Here is an 18,103-nt window from a genome sequence, read left to right on the forward strand (position 1 = left end):
TCAGGGCCCAAGGACATGACTCAGTGGACAAAATATTTACTTCCCAACATGAGGACTGGAGTTCCGAGCCCCAAAAAGAGCTGGCCTGGTGTGGAGGCCACTTGCAGTGTTATCACTCAGGACACAGAGACAGGGATAAGCTGGCTGGCTGGAATAGTAGGGATTGGTGAGATTCTGGTTCAGAAAGAAACCCTGACTCAGTAACTGAGTGGAGATTGGCCTAGGAATGTACTGAAGTCATTCCTTTGAGGTCAACTTTGACCACACACACACACACACACACACACACACACACACACACACACACACTTAACTTTGACCATACACACACACACACACACACACACACACACACACACCTATACCACACACGCTATACCACACACTCCCATATACACATACACATAAACACATACACACATATCATACATACCATATACACACACAAACACCACACACTACACACACACTATACATCACACACTACACACACACTACACACACACACACACACACACACACACACACACACACACACACCCCACATATACCCCCAAATAAAAAATAAATAACAACAAACAGTCACACAGTAGGCAGAAGGGGTATTTCAGAGCCCGAAGGGGCATCAAAGAGACCTGAGATAAGCAGCTGGTCACAGGCCTGGACCACAGGGAAACTCAGAGTGGAGGGTTCGAATATCCATGCAGAGATAATAAGCACAACATGACTTGGTGTCTGTGTATGTGTGTGTATGTGGGGGGGGTTTCGCAGCGTGAAGACTGAAGTCTCATCAGTATGAACACCCCAGCCACATACATCTCCCTGGGAAGCAGGGTGTCTAGTGGTGACCTTCGGTGCACCAGATGTCTCTGACCAGCTACTGCATCTGCAGAGGAAGGCTGCTTGCCACATCTCCACGGGGCAGCCCCACTGGCTGCTTTCTGATCTAGAAAGGTTTGGGGAACAGGGCTCTCGACGACTGCCTGGGATACACAGCGAAACCCTGTCTCAAACAAATGAAACCACAGCCAGGTGTGGTGGTTTGTGCCTGTAATCCCAGCACTTACAATGCTGAGGCAGGAAAATGGAGAGTTTGGGGCCAGCCTGGTATACATAATGAGTTCCAGGCCAGCTTATCCCCCTAAAACCCAAGTCAAACCCTAACAACAACAAGAACCCAATCGATCAATCAATCAATTAATTAACTTAAATGCACAATGGACCACAATGGAAACCCCTTTGTATGGGCACAGGGAGGTGTCACTAAGAGACCATATGTCTGCAGATTGGCACACATACATGTCACACATAGTGGCCACTCTGAGTGGAAACAGCTGCTAGGTAGATGAATTCTATGGTCTCTGTGATGGTTAATATTGACCGTCAACTTGATAGGCTCTAGAATCGCCTAGGAGACACACCTCTGGGCATGCCTATAAGAAGTTTCCAGATTAGGTTAAATGAGGTAAAAAGACCCATGCTCAGTGTGAGTAGCACAACCCCACAGGCTGAGGTCCTGGACTGAATGAAAAGGAGAAAGTGAGCTGAGCACCAGCATCCATCTCTCCCTGCTTCCTGACTGTGGATGCCACGTGACCAGCTGCCTCCTGCTCCTGCCGCCACGCCTTCCCCTGCCATGATGGACTGAACCCTGGAACTGTGAGCCACATAAACCCTTCCTTCCGTAGGGTGCTTTGGTCAGGACATCTTATCTGAGCAACAGGAAGAGTAATCTAATCCCTCATCTTTTTAGAGGTGACCAAAGCCAACATGTGACCTAAGCCACATTAGTCCCCCCCCCCCCCCGCCCTACCCTGTCCTCAGCAAGGTTACCTGGAGACACGAAGAAGGTTCTCCACAGCTTCTTATCCCGTGTGACGTCCCGGATCTCCTTGGTCATGTTGATCATCCTGCCAGCCACCGGAGGGACTCTGCGGAAGTCTAGGATCCTGGTGAGAAAAGGTGGGAAGAGGGGTCTTTACTTCCTGGGGCTGATTCTCAGTGTCCGCAGAGGCCAGATGCTCTATTGTCACTCTTGGGTCGTCTGCCACACGAGGCTCTCGGGCTCAGAACAGCCCAGAACCATCAGTGCCGGGAAGGTGTGCACCCCAGAGGGATTGAAGCCTCTCTGCCTCATTCGTTGACTCTGGCCCAGCTTGATAACTAAAATGTGCCCCCATTCCAGGGCTAAATTTAAAAAGGAAATTAAATTAAATTACCCACTCTTAATGGGGCTCTTTCTGCACACATTGCCGCTTGCTTAATTAAATGGAGATGCCCGGTGCTAGCTTTTTCCTGCTGACACAGGATGTCGAGATGAGTTGTCCTCGGTGGAGGGGTGGGCAGAGGGGGAAGGACAGACTACATTCCTGTGATGAGGGGCCCCGGGACTTCACAGGACAACTGCAGCCAGCATCCTGCCACCCCAAGCTTCATGGCTCTGCTTTCATGTGTGTGGACACACGTGGGTGCGGCACATAAGGTCAGCCTTGTGTTCAGTTCTCAGGAGCTGTCAACCTTGTTTTTGAGACAAGGTCACTCAGCAGCTTGGAACTCACTGACTGAGCTAAACTGACTGGTTATCAAGCCGCAGAGGTCCTCCTGTCTTTACCTCTCCAGCCCTGAACCGCAAATGTGTGCCACCCTGCACTGAGGTACATGTCTCAGGACACAGCCCACGTGTAAGCATTTACCAACAGAGTCATCTCTCCAGCCCCACGGCTGGTTTATAAGGTGGTAACTTGAGTAACCTCATGGTGTACTCATGGGTTCAGGATGCTTAAATGTCTGCCTTCTGGGGATTTCTAGTTCCCAGGTAAGGTTTGTGATCTGCACCGGTCTCCCAGGATCCTGTGGGAGAGCAGATTCTGGCTCATAGTTCTAAGATGGAGCCTGAACTCTGAAGTTTAGCCAGCCCCATGACAGCTGAGTTAAGATCTATGTCCAGCCATGGTTGTTGTGCTGTCAGGGGGGTCTTGAAGGCTGAATGCAGAGCCTTATCCCTCTTCTATTGCCTAGGCAGAGGTCCCTCTGTTCCCCGCAGAGATGACCCCAGGGTCAGGGCTGTCCCTTAGGAGACAGGTGACAGCCTCCCACCTATTATTACTTCCTATTACCACTAAAACACCACTTCCTCCAAGGTGCCTTCCTGATCTGTTAAAACCCACAATGCCCAGGACTTCTCTCTGCCCTCATTTCTTCCCCCTTCATCCCCAATGATACTATCTGCCATCTGCTCCTGCTGCTCCTTGCTGGGTGCAGGGGTGTTGGTGCCCATCAGGATCATCAATGCCATGAGGGCAAGTTGACTCTGGTTAAGGGTACGGGTGGCTGGCTCTCCTGGGGCCTCACTTTTCCCGGTCTGTAAGATTGATACATGAGGCTGGGGAGACAGCAGAGCCTCACTTCATTATCTAGCAATCAAGTATAGTGGCACACGCTAGTAACCCCAGCACCGGGGGGCAGAACAGACTTGATTCCTGGGGCTCATTAGCCAACCAGCCACCAGCCTAGCCTGCTTGGGGCATTTCAGGTCAGCAAGTGCTTCTGACTAGTGGAGAGCTCCTGAGGAATGATACCTGAGGTTTTCTGTGCATGCCCCACACAGAAAGACACACACACACACACACACACACACACACACACACACACCCCCTGGTGGGCCTATGACGGGTTAGCATGGAGCAGTTGTGGAGGTAACGATGGTGCCTGCATGGATCCCTAAGGCCAGGCCCGAGCCTCTCTGTAGGTGGTATGCATGGCTACACAGAGGAATCTGGATCTGGATGGCTCTTGGCAGTGTGCAGAGAGGGGACTCACCTGTTGAGGAATATTAGTTTAAGATGTGTTACATTCGTTTATGCTGTGGAATATTTGTTTATTGATGCAATGTGTTACATTCGTTTATGCTGTGGAATATTTGTTTATTGATGCAAAGATGAGTTGCATTTATGTTGCATTTGTTTAACTCTGTGAAGCTGTGTTACTGTGTCTATCTAAAACACCTGATAAAAAGTTGAATGGCCAATAGCTAGGCAGGAAAGAGAAATGGGAGGGGCTGCCAGGATGTATAGGAGAAGAGGAAGGCGCAAGAAAAGGAGAAGGAGAGGAGGACACCAGGAGCCAGCCACCCAGCCACAAAAACAGCCACCGAGTAAGAGGGAAAGGGAGGTACACAGAATAGAGAACGGGAAAAGCCCAGGGGCAAAAGGTAGACAGGATAATTTAAGAGAAGCTGGCTAGAAATAAGCCAAGGTAAGGCCGGGCATTCATAAGTAAGAATGAGTCTCCGTGTATTTATTTGGGAGCTGGGTGGTAGGCCCCCCCAAAGAGTAAACAACAACAACAACAACCAACATCACTCACCTGTCGAGGTGGAAGGCGGCAATCTCTGCATTGTGCCTCTCGTAGTCAGAGAAATAAAAGAAGTCAGGCGGCGTCTCCTGCTCCCTCGTCTGCCTGTAGAACACAGAGACAGAGTCTGTCACAGAGAGGAGCTGCGGATGGAGGGGACAAGCTGAGGTGCGGGTGCAGCTGGAAGCCAAGCTGACACACATTTCCAGATGCTACCCGCTAACCGGCTGCCAGAGGCTCATCATGGAGGGTCAAATGAAAGGGCCCGTGAGATGGCTCAGTGGGTAAAGGTAGCTGCTGCCACAGCTGAAGAGCTGGATTTCAACCCCCAGGACCCACATGACAGGAGAAAAGCCATGCTTAAAAATTGTCCTCTGACCTCCACACGTGCTGTGACATATATACTAAGCATATGTTATAAGCATAAATAAGCATATGTTTCTTGAAAAAAATAAATTATAGGCAATGGGGAGATGGTTCAATGACTAAAGCCCATGCTTTGGATGCATGGGGACCTGAGTTTGATCATCAGGACCCACATTTAAAAGGCCAGTTCTGGGGAGGCAGACAAGAGGATCCATGGGGCTCACTGGCAAGCCAGCCCAGCCTACTTGGTGAGTTACCAGTCCGTGAGGGCTAAAAAACAAGTTGGGTCAGATGTGGTGGCACATGCTTTTAATCCCAGCGCCCAGGAGGCAGAGGCAGGCAGATCTTCTGTGAGTTTTAGGCCAGGCACATGGGAGAGGTCAGAATCTGCTCATGAGGAAAGTTGAGGCCACACTCATGCCTTCATATGTGGTCAGAGTATTTGAAATGTTTAAAGAGTATGTTGGCTATATGAAGCCCTCAGGTGTCGCTCATATCCACAGCCACATAAAAGCCCTCTGCAGCACCAATGGCATCTTCAGAACCCTTGGAGCAAGCCTCTCAACCTAAGGAACTTCCTGTATAAAAGGGCATGAGGTCTTGATTCTCCTTTGGGGTTATCCTGAGCTCTCAGAATTGTGGGAGACCAGCTGAGGAGAGCAGAGAGCATGCTGGGTGGACAGGGGAACCCTTAGATCTCCACAGAGCCCTTCCTCAGTCAGGAAGTCTAAAGGTCAGTTGGGGCTGGCCAGGGGCTCCCATGCATCCATCCTGGACCCACAGGCATGTGACTGGTCAGTCAGCTTGGGTCTTAGTCCAATGCCTGTGTGTGTGTGTGTGTGTGTGTGTGTGTGTGTGTGTGTGTGTGTGTGTGTGTGTGTGTGTGCACGTACGCATGCTAGCCATCCTTTCTGGGCCCCAACACTAATCTTTGGAGGGTTGGCACTTGACACCCCCCCCCCCCCCCCCCCCCCCCCCGTCTCCTTGCCAGCCAAAGAACACAAAACTTTGAAAGGTCAGTGTCATTCCACAAGAATCAAAGGTCTCCCCACTGATGCAATTTGACCTTAACAATATGAAATTGTTAGCCTGGCATTGCCCGTGTCCTTCTAACACAAAATCTGGGTCCCTCCTGGCTCCCTACTTCCACCCCAGCCAGACAGGTGGGAACGCAGCCTGAAGGCTCACCTCCCAGGATGGATCTTTCAACAGCCATGCTGTTTTCTTTTCCAGGTGTGCAAATGAGGGCCTGGGGATCACCCCGCTCTGTGGGCACTTTCGAGCAGTCTAGGCCTGGATGCTCCCACAGTGGAGCCACACACACCTTCCAGGTCTAGATCCTTCTTTATAGAAAACATAGCTGAAGCTGCTGGGCCCTTCGGGTCCTCAGCCCCCACTGTCAGGTGAAGCTAGTGTCCTACACACTGGTGAGTGATGAGATTTATAGACAAGGCTTCCTGTGGCCTAGGGTGGGCTTCAGGTAGCAGGCAGTAGCCAAAACAACTCTGATAGTTCCCTGAACAAGACTTGATCCATCATCACATCCCCTCCTGAGCCTTCCAGAAGCCAGTGTGGGAAGCTGAGTGTGTGTGTGTGTGTGTGTGTGTGTGTGTGTATGTGTGTGTGTGTGTATGTGTGTGTGTGTGTGTGTGTGTGTGTGTGTGTGTGTGTGTGTGTGTGTTGGGGGGTGGGCAATGTGAACCCCATGACTCCATGGACACACACCTTGACAGGTGGATCACGGAAAATAGTAGTGGCCTCATACACGTGTGCCCATAAAAACTAGAGGACCACCCTGGGTGTTGTGTCTCAGGAGCTGTCCATCTGTTTGGCTTTTGTTATTGTTTGTTTGAGACAGGTTCTCAATATGCAGCCCTGGCTGTCCTAGAACTCACTATGTAGACCAGGCTGGCTTCAAGGCATCCGTCTGCCTCCTGGATGCTGCTGGGATTAAAGGTATGTGCCACTACACTACACTACTGCCTTTTTTTTTTTCCAAGACTAGGCCAAGACTCATTGGCCTGGAATTCAACAAGATAGGCCAGGCTGGCTGTCTAGAAAGCTCCAGGAATCTGCCTGTCTCAGCCTCCCTATGCTGGGGCTATACACGTGCACCCGTATGTCCTGCACCTGTCCCCCTGTGTCCTGCATTTTACACTGGTGTGGGGATCAAAGCCAGGGGGGCCTCCCACTTCATAACAAACACTGTAATGACTGAGCTGTGTCCCCAGGTCCCCTAGAAGGGACGGTGCTGACAGATTGACAAACTTGCAGAATGGATATCCACCAGACACTTGGCACGGGTCTCAGTGACCACTGAGGCAGGCCTCATGGAGTTGCAGTGGGCACCTGGGACCAGGAAGGGCTGAGTCAGGCAGTGGCTGCGGAGGGTCCTTGCAGGGCTGAGATGGTTAACTTCTGGCCACCCACTCCAGGCATGCATATGTCGGCACACGCGTGCCGTCACATACCCACACAGGAACTGCACGTGTATTAACACTGTGCACACGTGTGACACACAGACTCCCTACAGGGCAGGCTGTTGGGGGGGACTTTGGAAAGAAGGGGTTAAAACAAGCTCCTCTGATGCTTCCCAGGTCCAGGTGTGAAGGGGGGCCTTGAGAAGGCAGCCTGACTACCCCCACCCCACCCACCTGAAGAGCCTCCAAGCGGGACACACACACACCCCAGCAACTTTCCTTCTGGAGTGCATGGATCCTGTCGTTAAAATACAAACTGTGTGGGACTGAGGATGTGGCTCAGTTGGCAGAGTGTTTGTACTGGGTTCGATCCCAGTGCCACATCAACCAGGCATGATGGTGCACACCTGTGGTCCTAGTGCTGGGGAAGTGGATGCTGGAGGAACAGAAGTTCAAGGTCATCCTGGGCTACTTGAGATTCTGTCTTAAGTTAAAAAAAGAAAAAAGGAAAGAAAATCACAAAACCTGCATGGCCATTTTCGCTGATATAAGCCCTCTTCCCCCCCACCTCCTGAATGTCCCAGGACAGTCGAGACCCCCCACAGCTGGCCTTTGCCTATGCTGTGCCCTCTTTTCTTTCTGGGAAGCTTGACTTGGCTGTCTTCTCTGCGTGCCCTATCCTGACGGGGGCAGAAGCAGAGTCGGGGCTCCCTCCCCAGAGCACTTGGCAGTGTGACACTGGAGGGCATTGTTAGCCAGGCTCCGGGAGAAGCATTGGGGAGGAGGGTGTCCCCTCCTCAGGATCCCGAGTGCAGCCAAAGGCTTGCCTCAGAACTGCTGTCTGAGGACAAAGAACAAGTGGGCAGCTGACCATCACCCTACAGTCACCTCCACTCAGTGACCTGGGGATGACCAGGCAGTGGACCAGCCTTCCTGTCCACCACCTAACCCTCTCCCTCCCTCCCCTTGCCTGCTCCTTTAAAGAGGTGACATTTCTCAGATCCAAGTGGCCGAGAGCCCCGTGGCTCCCTGAAAGGGCCTCTGGCATGACCTGATTCCTGGTTCTGCATCCCTGGGTTCAGACAGTTACCGTCTACCCTCCACGGAAGCTGGCTGATGTCCCAGACCCTCATCAACCCCTCCTCCCATCACGGCCTGCAGGTGTCCCTGCCTTCCAGGTACCTCCTTTCCTGGAATAACCCAAGGGTTCACAGAAATGGCAAGTGTGTTCCATTCAGAGGTGCACCTCTCATGTTCTGAATGCCTCTCGGGCACTCTACATCCGTTCTGACTTGGGACTCCTGGCATTCTGTTCTTCCTTCCTTTCCAGAAGAATCCAAAATGCTGCCCTGCGGATCCTTGCCCCTGAGGAGGAGCAGGAACAGTGCTTGGCCCTCAGGCCTCGATTTCCCTTGTCTGCACAGTAATGGAGAATACTAGAAGAGCTCAGCGTTGTCTCCAGGTGGAGCTGAGGTAAAGGAAGGAAGCATCCTCAGATGTTCCCCCAAATGACCCCAAGCCATGGTTCCTTTCCCCAGGCCACCAGCCATTCCCTGGCTCTCACTGCACTCCACCTGGAGGCAGTTTATTCCAGACTCCCCCAAGTCCGGGATCCATGTGAGCCCCCGGTCCCTCTGGATCTCTCAGGGCACTCTGGTGACGGGACTATGGCTACGGGCAGCTTCCACAACGTATGACTCTGTTTCTCTTAAAGTCAGGTTCTGAGGTGACTGGTAGCCAAATTGCCCCTAAGTATGTGTGTGGAGGGGTCTGTTACACATGAGGGGCCCCACGCACCTCTTGTGACCTGCTGGGCCAGAGTCCTGGTGCTGGGCCCAGGAAGCTGCATTTTTAGCAAGCTTCTATGATTCCACACAACCAAAGCTGGGGCCACTGCCGTGGGCATCCCACTGAGGCTCTGGCCCCTAAAGGCTAGCCCCCTTATCATCCATAATTAATACCGACTTGCCTGTACCCGGGTCCCCCAAGGATGCCCGTAATCTCACAATAGAGCAGCGTCTACCATAAGCTCCCAGGAGAGAGGGTTTTATGGGATCAGGGCCGTACTCAGGGTTGGAGATGCTGCCATCCCCAACTCTCTACCAGAGTCTAGGGGACACTGGTCCACTGACATGTTGGAGCCACCATGCCAGCCAGAAGAAGACCCAAGACATTAGACACGATGCAAGTTACATGAAGGGCCTGACAAGCGTGCATACGAGGGGACCAGAGTGGGCCAGGACACAGAACCTGTCCTCTTGCCCTCCGAATTCTCCAAGAGACAACTCCGGAGCTGCCACCCAACAGATTGACTCCGGTTGCCCCACACATCAGGTCCCTCAGACGTAGGGACATCCCCCCCCCTTCAGTTCAGCAGTCTTGTCCTTGAGGCTGGGTGGTGGCCCTGCTATTATTACTCTTTGTGGTGGCCTGGGCCTATGATTCCAGCACTGGAAGCAGAGGCAGGGGGATCACAGGTTCAAAGCCTATTTTCTTTTTTTTTTTTTTTTTTGGTTTTTCGAGACAGGGTTTCTCTGTGTAGCTTTGCGCCTTTCCTGGGACTCACTTGGTAGCCTAGGCTGGCCTCGAACTCACAGAGATCCACCTGTCTCTGCCTCCCGAGTGCTGGGATTAAAGGCGTGCGCCACCACCGCCCGGCCCAAAGCCTATTTTCTACAGAGTGAGTTCAAAAGCAGCCTGGGAAACTTATGATGACCCTATCTCAAACAAAACAAAACAACAACAACAAAACCCCAAAACACAATACAATACTGCCACCGTGGTAACTTATGCTGGCTACCATGTGCACTGCTGACCTGCACCATAGCAAACAGGCCCTGGCCTGCGGAAAGCAAGGCCAGTTACACTGGGATCTGCTATATGGACGCCCAAGAGGCCTGTAGACTCTACTCCTCCCTGTCACCTAAGGCCAGCTCAAGTGTGGACCCTCCAGAGGCTTCTGGAACCTGCCACAGACTCTACTCAGGCTCTGGCCTCTTCCACACCATAGTGTTCTTGGGAACTGTTTCCCACCCTTCTGAGGCCGTGACCCTAAAGCAGTGACCGGTCTGTGTTGAGGAGGCCTCAGAACAGAACTAATTCAGGTTCTGGAGGTCGGTAGGACAGCTTCCCAGTGGATGTGTAAGCTCAGTGGAGAGGCAAGAATGGGAGAAGCTGGGCATTCTGGAAGATACTGACAAGATATTCTGTGGGGCTACTGTGTCAGATCTGCACCGAGATCATGTGGGAAGTGAGGACCTTCTTTAGGAGACACTTGAAAAATGCCCAGAAAACAACCTTCTGCCTGGCAGCTAGCAGAGATTCCAGCGGGCAGCCGGGCTTCAGAGCTATATGCTGCCGGGGATAAGCCCAGGCCACTGAACAGTGGCACAGAGACATCTCTGGAGCTACTACAGCCAGTGTTGCTATGAGACCTGAATGTTGCCCCTCATGTCCCTTCAGAGACCTGCTGCCTGGCACCCCTGTCCACTCTCACCTCTGGCTGGCAGACATTGGCTGCCTTTGCTGGGTAGAGACAGGGTGTCTGCCTCTGGCCAACTTTAGGGTAGTGCTTTGGAAAAGTACTAGAACCGCTGTGCCCCAGGCAGAGGACACATTTGGTGAACCTAGTCACACAAGTCCCAAGAGCACTCAGGTATGGCAGGCAGGTGCAAGGGTCAGCCTTTACTTCCAGGAGGGAAAGATGTTATCAGACACTCAGAACAAGGAACTGCCTGGATCAGGGGAGGGGTAGAGCTACGAGGATGTGTGCTTCCTGGAACAGGAGGGGTCTTTGAGGAGGCTGGGAACCCATGGCCCAGGTTGGCCACCAACAGCTCCCTGCAGGTTAGACCCAGCCAGATGGCCTCAGTGTGGATGGGCAAGCTGCCACCAGCTGGAGCAACATAGCCATCTCAGTGGGAAGTATCATGCTCACCCAACAGGCTTAGCATGGGCAGCCTGCTTGTGCTTTCTGGGGGGCAGGATAGTGGGGGATAAGCAAGGCTCTAAATTCACAGAAAAAAAAGTGAAAATAAATTAGTGGCCAGCCAGGCATGGTGGTGCATGCCTGGAACCCAGCACTCAGGAGGTAGAGGGAAAGGATGGCCCTAAGTTCCTGGCCTACATAGGGAGTTCCAGGTCAAGTTGGGCTACAGAGTAAATAAAATCTACTCCCTCCAAAAGAGTCATCTGATGTATATATGAAATGAAAGAATTCTCTCCTAGGACTCATCTGGGGAGAGACTTTGTGTGTGGCCATCACAACCCACCTGTGTATCCCCCGGACTGTGGCCGACAGCATAGCGGAGTGGCACACCCTCCCTTTATAGAAAGATCTGGAGCTGGGGGACCATGTGCTTCTGAGCATGGATGCTTGCAGCTTGTGCTGAGGACTTGTGGTGACACTGTCCTCATTTCAACCCTCATGAAACCTCTATATGTGAGTGGCCCATGAGCCATTTTCCCAATGGGCTGCAGTGTATTCTGGCTGTGTGCCTGAGGGGGCTTCAAGACAAGGTCCATGGTTCCTCTGCCCTGTCAGCATGGTGGGGCTCCACAGCCTCATAGTGGTAAGGGGGCCAGGCTGTCCTGTCCCCTCCATGTCCTCACATGGGCTCTGGACCAACAGCTTGGAGTAAGAAGGGCCTGTGGGAGACTTTTGAACACCTGCCTTTTGGTCTATGTAGGTCACTCACTCAAGTGCACTCGAGGTAACCCTGTGTAGGGGCACCAGCGAGGTGCTGGAGGAGTCACAGGGCATTGTGACAGCCCCTCCCCTCAGTAGACTACTGCCATCCCCACATGTAGCCAACACCTGGGGAGACCCAAGGACTAGGTGGCCAGTGGGCACACTTCCCCCAAGGATCTGTTAGTCACGGGGACGCCCCACCTTGGCCTCTAAGATCAAAATCAGCTCCAGATGGCTGTACCTGGCCTTCATCCTGAGGCCATCAGCTGCAGGAAGTTGCAGATCTGGCTTTTTAAACCACCAGATTGGGTTGGAGAGGGTCATGAGCCATGCACTGTGGCTTCAAGCAGGGTAGTCTGCACTATAATCCTGGGTTGAGGAGAGAGGGAACCCAGGAAATCCCAAGCAAGGTGCTTGAACAGGCCTTCTATCACAGGGATGCTTACAGCATCATACAGCTCCACACTGGTCCCCAAAGGCCACTAGAAAGGCAGGCAGGCAGGCATCAAGGTGCCTACAACCTTCCACATTCTCTTTGCCTTGTCCCCGGGGCTGAAACCACTGAAGACTCCTTCAGAAGAACTTCTCTGAGCGCTAATGAAAACACAGTAAGTGTTGGTTGTGTTCATTCATGGGGACGTGAGAATGAGTTCTCCCATGCAATCCTCTGGGCTGACTAATGATCACGCAACGATGTCCACATTGGAATCTCCAGGGATCTGAACACACAGCTCCTTACAGGGGAAGAAGGAACTCAGCACACACTACCTGGGAACTACTTGACATTGTTTTCCTCATGGTATAGCGAAGGAAACCAAGACAGAGTTAGGAAATAACCTGCCCCAGGCTAGGAAGAAGTGGAGCCAGATTTTGCAGCTGAACAGGCTGACACCCCCAGTCCTGGCACGGAGCCACACAGAGTTGTACTGGCTACAGACCAGGTCTGGGCCTGGGGCTGACTGCCCACGCCCTTTCTGGGGCCAGCTGAGGCAGCAGTGATGCCTGGCTAGAGGGCAGAGAACCAGCTGGGACCAGCCTGCTCCCGCCGGGCTACAGTGCCAGCAGGCTTCTGTGGACCTCTCCACTCACTCACAATACACACGCCAATCAGCTTGTTGCTGACAGCTGTGAATACCCACAGAGAACCTTCTAGGTGCTGGGCTCTGTCCTCAGAGCACCAAGTGTGCTGACGCATTTGCCCTTCACGATTCGGTGAGCAGTGCTGTCAGAAGCCCATTCCACAGATGGAACTCAGACAAGATGCCAGAAGTTGGAACTCAGAGATTTGGAACTCAGAGAAGGTGCCAGAGGACACCAGCTGGGAAGCCAGAGAGAGGCTGTCTACAGGCCTCTGCCCTCCATCTGCCCGGGGCCTCCTGTGTATGCCTGACCATCTAGATCAGTGGTTCTCAACCTGTGGGTTGCGACCCCTTGGGGGTCAAACAACCCTTTCACAGGGGTCTCCTTAGACTATTGGAAAACACAGATATTTACATTGAGATTCATAACAGTAGGGAAGTGACAGTTATGAAGTAGCAATGAAAATCATTTTATGATTTATGAGGGTTGAATTATCAGGAAAGTTGAGAACTACTGATCTAAACTGTGGAGGGCACTCACTGTGGACTTAAACTAAAATGGGACTTATCCTATCTGGGTGATGGAGGATCAAGTCCAGGATCAGGGCTGGGCAGGGCAGCTCCCTCCAGAGGTGTCAGCCATCCCTTGGCTCACGGCTTCATCACTCCATCTCTGTCTCTGTCTTCACAGGGTTTCTGTGTTCAGCACCTCATATTCCCTTTCAGCTCCCATGAACAAATATATGTAATTCTAAAAGGAACGCCGGAAAATCCAGGTATTCATCCCATCCCCAAATTCCTATGTATCCCCATCTTCGAAGACTCTATTGAGAATAAGGGCATGGGGCTGGGGCTGGCTGGCTGGCTGCATTAGTAGGGAAAGTGCTTACCTTGAAAGTACAAGGACCTGAGTTCGATTCCCACACAACCCATGTGAAAATGACTCTAGGTTAATTGGTAAGTCTCAGGTCAGTGAAGAGATCCCATCTCAAAAGATGAGGATGGCTCCTGAGGCCTGCAAACACAAACACACACGCTGCATACTCACCCCCCGCCCCACACACACACACAAATAAAAAGAGGGCATTTACAAGTTCCGGGGATTAGGAGCTGATGTCTTGGGGCATTCCCTATCCCGGGGCTGATGTCAAGGACACAAAACCTCGAGGAAGACAAGACACCCCCTTTCCTGCTAAGTGCACAGTGGGTCCCTGACTCACCAAATGAAGGCGTGGAGGCAGAAACCAGCCCTTCTGCCTCCAGTAATCTTCCCGTCACTCACACAGCAGAAAACAGCCCCCTTGTCATTAGGGAGATATATTAAGCTATTTAATACCAGGCTTTCTGCAAGTGAATGTTCTGGAAGGTGAGGGGGCTTCTCCTTGGGAGAAGATCAGTGTGACCTTCAGTCCTGGAGTGTTCAGAGATGCTTCATGCTGAATGTGGCATTTCTCGTGTCAGTCCCTCGGGTGCCACTGTGTTCCAGTCTTGTTTAAAGCCTCAGGCACCGTGTTTACATATCGGTCTCCCTCGGGTGGAGCACATATGGGCCATGTCCTTAGAAGCTGGAGCGAACGACATCTGCAGACAGGAGTGGGACCCACAGGCCTAGCCAGGTGGCTGCTCTTTCCTGGTCTTTCTACTGGCTGTGGGTGAGAGTCAGAGGCAGGGAGCCCCCGAGGACTGGGTGGGTGGATGGTGGCAGTGATGTGTCATAACTATCTGTGCACTGGCAGGAACATGTACCACGAGTCCCAAGAAGGCAACGTCCTCACTGTGAGGGGATATGTGACTCTGTGTGCCCCACCCTTGAAGTGGACCAGTTCCCTGTGTGTCTGGAGGTAGCGGGGAGGGTCCCTTTGGTAGGATAATTCCTGCTGGCTGCCTCTGGAGGATCCTTGAAGGCCATGGGCAGCTTGTCTGTGTGCCTACACTGCTTCTTGTCCATGTGGCTTGAGTATCCTAAAGCCTCTCCGTCTCCAGTGAAGCTCCAGGGCCAAGATAGGTGAGCTCTCCTGGGTGTGGTACCCTCAAGGAGCATGGGCTTGGCCAGCATGGTTGGCTTTATAAACACATGGAGGCCGTCGTATGCCAGCATATGTCAACAGTTCCAATGCTGAGTGGTGGCCATTTACTGGGCTACCACTGTGGAGGAAAATGGATACAGTCAGGGACAGGGGACTGACAACCCAAAGAAGCTGCTCAAGCATTGGCCAGATGGTGTCTTCGCTTCTCCCTGGGGTGGTATTCCACCACAGTTCTGTAAGAGCAGCGGCAGTCCTCAGACAGGACCCATTATCCTTCTTTGCTCACAGGTAAGAGGTTTGCACGCAGGCAAGACTTCGTGCCCCACTGCGTCACGACTGTCTTGATCCCTGTCTCTTAAACAGCTTAGGGGTGTCTAAATCAGCACGGGGGACCTGAGCTTATAGTGCTCAAAATTGCCACAATGCAGGATCCCAGTATCTCTGTGAACTGGAAGATTCCTGGGTCTCTATGGAGAATCTGTTTCCCAGAGCCCAGGGGCCCAGAGGCACCATGACACCCCTGTCCTGCTTCTTTATGTTGACTGTTCTATTGTGGTGCTAAGGATTGCTCCCAGGACTTCATACATGCTAGGCAGGTACTCTCCCACTGAGCCACACCCCAGCCCCTCATTTGGGGGGGGGGGTCTAGGCAGGTGCTCTACCACTAAGCCCCACGCCTCTAACCTACTTTTTACTTTAAAATTTTGAGACCAGGTCTCACTAAGTTGCCCAGGTTGGCTTTGAACTCACAATCCTCCTGCCTAAGCCTGCCCAAGTACTTCGGATGACAGGCCTGTTCCAGCCACTAGGCCTGGCTGATTTACTTATTTGTTTGGGAAGCTTCCTTGCTTGTTTTGGTTTTCCCAAGGAACTCATAGAGCAGAAGGTCTTCTTCCCGTTCTTCCGTGACCTGGTGAGGACCTGTGCACCAGCTGTGACTCTGTTTCTCCACTGGCTCTGAAAGTCTGGTTGTATAGCCAGAGCTTCAGAACCAAGTGGGGGAAATGCTGATATTCAGATACCCAGGACCCTTCAAACTCCTGGTCCAGCCAGCTCTGCACAGTGGGGTGTAGGAGGTAAAAACCGGCTGGCCTCTTGGATGGCTGAGAATGAACTGGAGCGGAGCCTCCCTGCTATGGCCAAGTCAATGAAAACCAATAATGATTCAGAGGTTTGTAACCCAGGGAAATTCAAAGTCATGAAAAGATGACCACCAAGGGGCAGACTAGTTTTGAAAATCACAGGGGAGGACTGGGGAGATGACTCAATCGGTAAGGTGTACTACACACACACACACACACACACACACACACACACACACACACACACACATAGGAACATATATATGAACATCCCCTCAAAACAATAGAATCAGGGCTGGGGACAGGCTTACTAGGTAAAGGGCTTGCTATGCAAGTGTAAGGACCTGAATTCGTATCTCCAGCATGTATATAAACACTAAGAGGGCGTGGTGACCCACTGTGACCCCCACCTCCGGAAACTGAGATAGGTAGTCCCAGCTATAAGCTGTCTGTCTACACTAACCAAATCTTCAAGCTCTGGGTTCAACTGCCTCAATATCTGAGGAGGAGCTCTACACTCACCTTTGGCCTCCATACGTGTGCACATTCATGTGTACGGGGATCCGCACACACTTTTGTGAACACACACGACGTGCACACATGCTTGCATACCCCCAAATAAATAGGATAAAATAAAATGGCGGAGAGTGGACTTGTCTGAGGTAAGAGGTCTCTCATAACTTTGAAACTGTCTGCAACTCAGCTCGGCGGGGAACGGCGTGGAATGAAACGGTGCTCTCCAGGCTCCAGGAACGCAGAAACCTCTTCTGTGTACCTCAGTCAATTTATTTAAAAGTGATAAAAAAAAAAAAAAAAAAAAAAAGAAAAACAAAAAACCGAGACGCCAGGAACGACGAAGGAAGCTGGGATTAAATATTTAGCACAAGTTGCTGCTCTCATCTTGCTTCCCCTCCAAGGAGCCCTCGATGTTTAGAAAATACCAATAGGGGAAATAAACTGAGCCCAGAGCCAGGAGCTCACATCTCAGGCTGTTCTCTGGCTTAAGGAAGGTCTTAAATCTAGAATTTCCTTTGGGGGCCATTAAAAAACAACAAAACGAAACAGAAGACTAAAACCGAGCAGATCTAATCAAACTGCTTTGGAACGAAACCCGCCCTGACTTTCATCTCCTTCCCCCGGAACGGAACGAGGCAAATGAAAAACGGTGTTTCCCATTCTCCTTTTAATCCTCTGCCCCCACTCAACACTGTGGGCTCCCTCGCGACTGTCACAGCCACAGAAAAAAGAAGGATGACACTTTCCGTGTGGCTGTTAAGAACAACTTTGGAGAAAAGGACTTGCTGGATTTTTCAAAAGTGTGGGGGGAGGGGGGTCACCTTCCCTGGAGCCTCGGAAGAAAATCCCCAGCATGAATGGTGCCGAGGTCCCCAGGAGGCCACCAAGGGCACGAGGGCTCGCTCAGCAGGTGCAGCCTGTGGCTTTGCTCTGAGCTGGCTTCGCTGGGTTTTGTCGTTCATTCTCGTCCCGGCCCCGTTTCCCAGCATCGCTATACAGTTTGTTAATAATTCCTTTTTGTGGTATTAAGTAAATAGCCTTCCAGCTGTTGAGTGAGAACAGGAGCTGGCTAACTGCTGAGGTCAGCCTCAAGCAACGCCATTTTGGCCATCTGGGAACCAGGTGGGTGCCAGGGCAGCAGGGGTTGGGGTGGGGCGTGGGGTGGGGGGGTGGGGGCTAGTGGGGCCTTAGCAGCCAGAGAACCATATCTCAGGCATTAAGATGGGGGCGTGGCTGGGGATGTGGCTCAGTCAGTAGGATACTTGCCTGTCATACACAAGGCCCTGGGTTCAATCCCCGGTAACCAAAACCAAGCCAAGCCAAACCAAACCAATCAACCAACCAACCAAACAAACAAACAAAAGCCCAGAAGAGTGATGGCACAGACTTGTAACCCCAGGCCTTGAGATGTCGAGGCAGGAGATCACAGGTTCAGTGCCACCCTCAGCTACATAGTGAGTTTGAAGGCAGCCTGACAGGAGACTTGTCTCAAAAAAGAAAACAAAAGAAAGTGATAGGAACAGCTCGAAGACCTGTGCTGACCAGATAGACTGAAGGGAGGAGGCTGCAG

General features: G+C 52.0%; 1 protein-coding gene across 1 annotated transcript in view; it reads right to left on the reverse strand.

The window, feature by feature from the left end:
- The window catches only part of Fam20c (FAM20C golgi associated secretory pathway kinase), a 55,914-nt gene that overhangs the window by 11,782 nt on the left and 26,029 nt on the right, over positions 1 to 18,103 (reverse strand). Inside the window, exons 4-5 of the mRNA XM_052754295.1 lie at positions 4,366 to 4,458; positions 1,834 to 1,949 (exon numbers count right to left, since the gene is read on the reverse strand). Coding sequence (XP_052610255.1) covers positions 1,834 to 1,949; positions 4,366 to 4,458 — 209 coding nt within the window. The remainder of the gene's footprint in view (positions 1 to 1,833; positions 1,950 to 4,365; positions 4,459 to 18,103) is intronic.

The sequence above is a fragment of the Peromyscus californicus genome, unplaced genomic scaffold (assembly GCF_007827085.1).
Source record: "Peromyscus californicus insignis strain IS unplaced genomic scaffold, ASM782708v3 Scaffold_2__1_contigs__length_46816999, whole genome shotgun sequence".
NCBI lineage: Eukaryota > Metazoa > Chordata > Mammalia > Rodentia > Cricetidae > Peromyscus > Peromyscus californicus.